General features: G+C 52.0%; 1 protein-coding gene across 1 annotated transcript in view; it reads left to right on the top strand.

The window, feature by feature from the left end:
- TENT4A (terminal nucleotidyltransferase 4A) overlaps positions 1–3,798 on the top strand; it is a 48,932-nt gene that overhangs the window by 17,398 nt on the left and 27,736 nt on the right. Inside the window, exon 2 of the mRNA XM_004380273.2 lies at positions 2,434–2,557. Within this exon, the coding sequence (XP_004380330.1) occupies positions 2,468–2,557 (90 nt within the window). The 5' untranslated portion in view covers positions 2,434–2,467. The remainder of the gene's footprint in view (positions 1–2,433; positions 2,558–3,798) is intronic.

Below are 3,798 nucleotides of genomic sequence, written 5' to 3'. Positions count from 1 at the left end.
CGCCTTCAGCCCGGTTCCTGATCTCCGTGGAGTAGGGAGTGCTGCTGGGCGCCTTCAGCCCGGTTCCTGAGCTCTGTGAAGCGGGGAGTGCTGGTGGGTGGCCCGTCCTTCTGTTGAGCAGGTAAATGCACATGGGAGGAGCAGGCAGACACAGTGCTGTGCTGTGGAGTGTTAGCTGTGGAGTGTCTCCTGCATGGGGCGGGCGAGTCTTCCGCCTGCTGGACCTTTCCTGGTGTGTGTTACTGTGATTTCAGACACGCAGGACTAAAAGAGGTAACATTACTGTCTACTGTGCAGGTGGGAACTTGTAGTAACACTTCGTTGGCCAGTGGGAATGTCCTGTTTCCAGGGTGCCCCAGTGTGTTCATCTGTGGGTACAAGCTAACACACTGGCTCCTGGTGTTTTCTGTCCACAGCTGTGGGCTGTCCTAGGACGCACAGCAGAGCGTGTGCATTAACCTTGCTGGCAGAGAAGGGACGCTGCCTGGACTCTATTGGGGTGGACACTGACCTGCTAACCTGACCTGTCTATTCCTGTTAAAAGCATCGTTGTTGTTAGGTGCTGTCGAGTTGGTTCCGACTCTTAGCGACCCTGTGTCCAACAGAACAAAACACTGCCTGGTCCTGCGCTGTCCTCACAGTTGTTGCTATGCTTGAGCTCCTTGTTGCAGACACTGTGTCAGTCCTCTGTTTGAGGGTCTTCCTTTTTCACTGACCCTGTACTTTACCAAGTGTGATGTCCATCCCCAGGGACTGGTCCCTCCTGATGACATGTTCAGACTATGTGGGTAGAAAATTATAGGTAATGCCTCATAGTTTAAAGAGGCCTGTTCGGCTGATAGAAAGGATGTAGTTAAACGCCTAGTATGTGGTTGGTGCTCAGTAATTGTTGAAAAGATAGAAGTTCTGGAAATCTCGGCATTTTAGTAGAGAGTTTAGAAGAATGACTGTGTCCCAGTGTGGGGTCACGTGTTACATTTTTGGATCTGTGAAATACAGGCTTGGGGTTGTGTGAATTGGAAACTGCTTGTAGGGAGGCAAAGCTTTCTTGTGTTTGATTTTCTTGTTTTAATTAAACACGATAAACTTAGGGTCCGGTGGTGGGCTTGCTGACTTTGCAGGGATGCCATTTCCTCCATGAGAGTCCACAGTGCTCTTGGTGGTCTCGACTAGGGTGTTTGGAATGGCCCTTCCAAAAGGTGGTTTTTTGTGGCGGGGGCAGGGAACACTGCTTCGTGCCAGAGAGAACTGTGGCCTGTGGTTGTGTGCACTGGTTGCTAGTCTTGTGCTAACCGCCTTTGATTTTGTCTTCATTACCCACACTTAGAATGGAAGCAGCTGAGTTTGAGTCGTTCTCATTCGCTAGGATCAGGTGGTTGGGCTTCCCCACAGCTTTGATTAAACCTTTAAACTAGGACAGGTTGATCTATCCTTCCTCTGGGCTGTGATGCGGGTCCTTGGCCCTGAACCTCAGCTGCCTGAGTGGTGGCTGCAGGGTTGGCCGCTGGCCCTTGTGGGTGGCAGCACCAGGTGGCTCCTCAGGGTGAGTGGGACCTCAGCTCCACCCCGCTCTCCTGGTGACGCCAAGCTAGATCTGGACCTGCCTCACCCTCCCTGTGGGGTCCTCCAGAGAACAGACCCCATGTCGAGGAAGCCAGCTGTCCTTGCTCTGGGCCCCCATGTTCTTTGCAGCTTGGTGTGACTGTGGATGTCGGATTACGGAGTTGTGAGCAGGCCTGGTTGGGCAAACGTGAATGCTGAGGCCAGGGGCTCCTGGATTCCCCAAGGACATGGGGTGTCTTCTTGCCTCGGGGTCCCTTCCTCGACTCAGCCTGTTGCCCAGACCTTGCCGTGTCCTCTCAAGTGACATTCGGTGGCCCTTGTGGGCTGGGGGTCAAGGCTGTGGCGATGGTCTTTACTGAGGACTAGGAATTGGAAATCATCACTCAGCTTTTAGGGATACAGTTCTTTTTTATTTGAAAATGTATTTTATTTACTATATTTTTTTTGCAAATAATGTGTGTGTTACACGTTTTTCCAATCGCACAACCCCCTTCTGCATTATTTTCCTAGGTGTGCTATGTGCGTTATATGTGTGGGTACGTTATTTGTGAAAAAATATGGTATTTGATCTTTTTTTTTCCTTTTAATGTGAAGTTACCGAATGACTCCTTGGGTAAGTTTAAGTGAACATCTGTTGACAGCTTGTTGACATTTGTATCAACAGCATTCACTGATGCTCGTCTGTGGTACGAAACCACGCTGGGTGATTTCATTCACCACCGAGCTTCGTTTCCTCGTGTACTTTAAGAGGAAAGAAACGGGATTTCAGGTGTCCAGAAATGCATTTTCTATCTTTCTGATGTAATGACAGCATGAAAAGCCTGTTTAAGTGTGATTATAACTCCGGTGTGTTTTCTCTTTGTCTGTTAGACTCCATGAGGAAATAATCGACTTCTATAACTTCATGTCCCCCTGTCCTGAGGAAGCCGCTATGCGGGGAGAGGTGGTGAAACGCATCGAAACCGTCATCAAAGACCTCTGGCCGACGGCCGATGTGGGTATCTCCTTGTGGGTATCTCCTTCTGTGTCTCTGTCGCTCACACATCCGTGATGGTCATCGAGCTGGGACCCTGTGGCTCTCAGGGTGTCCCGGGCCAGCAGCATCAGCCTCCCCTGGGACGTGCTAGAAGGGCACCTTCCGGGCCCAGCTGCAGGCGATTCTGATGCCCTGCACCTGAGAAGGCTGCCTGAGGGAGGGTTTTTCAGATGGTGTGTGTAGAAATGGCATGGGGGCCGTGTCCTCTAACTTCACAAGGGGGAAGGAGAACCAGGATCAACAGCCCAAGGCTGATTCCTGTGAGGCGGAGGTCAGTCACGCCTCCTCTCTCTGCCATCTTTACCAATTCTGATACCAACTGTCCCTCCCATGGCACTCTGTACCTCTGCTGGGTTAGATGTTTCATTGCAATGACCACACAGATCTCAGACCACACTCTGAGGTTTGTTAGGGGGTTTATTAGGGAAGTAACAGTTACAATTCAGGCTCAGCAACACTCAGGATACAGTTCTTCCATCAGGACAGCCTCTTTGCAGCTGTGTTCACAGGCCCGCCTCTCCCTGGCCTCTGCCCAAAGGCACTCAGCTTGCTTGCTCCATGGGCCGGGAAGCCCACCACACTGTCGCCTGCTGCAGGGTCCCTGCCACTGCTTCTCTCTGCCCTTAGTGTTCCGGCTCTCTCTCAGTCTTCTGGTTCTAGGAGCTTCTCAGTGCAGGGATCCTGGGGCCACAGGACCCACTGGCTCTCCTTCCCTGGTGGTGGTGGGATCCTCTCCCTCCCACCTCTGGGTAGTTCATTTCAAACTCAGCAGGATGGCGAAGCTGATCACTGCCTTTGGTGGGCCACAATTACCCTGGGACGTAGACCCGCTCAATCCTTTGGGTGAGAGTTACAAGACCATGACGAGAAAGGCCACATGAAAGCTATCCGTTGCACTGCGGTGTAATTGTGTTTTTGCTCTAAGTCAACCTCCAGGCTGGAAACTTTACCCCGCCCCTTCAGTAGCCAAGTGCCATGTGATGCCCCGACCCTACAGTAGTCCAGTGACGTGACACCCTGCCCCTTCAATAGTCCAGTGATGTGTGATACCCCACCCCTACAGTTGTCCGGTGACGGTGACGCGTGGTACCCCGCCCCACAGTTGTCCAGTGACGTGACACCCCGCCCCTTCAATAGTCCAGTGATGTGTGATACCCCACCCCTACAGTAGTGCAGTGACAGTGATATGTGGTACCCCG

The sequence above is a fragment of the Trichechus manatus genome, unplaced genomic scaffold (genome assembly GCF_000243295.1).
Source record: "Trichechus manatus latirostris isolate Lorelei unplaced genomic scaffold, TriManLat1.0 scaffold00072, whole genome shotgun sequence".
Classification (NCBI taxonomy): domain Eukaryota; kingdom Metazoa; phylum Chordata; class Mammalia; order Sirenia; family Trichechidae; genus Trichechus; species Trichechus manatus.
The sequence above is the reverse complement of the archived record's forward strand: the minus strand, read 5'-3'. Positions and strand labels throughout refer to the sequence as shown.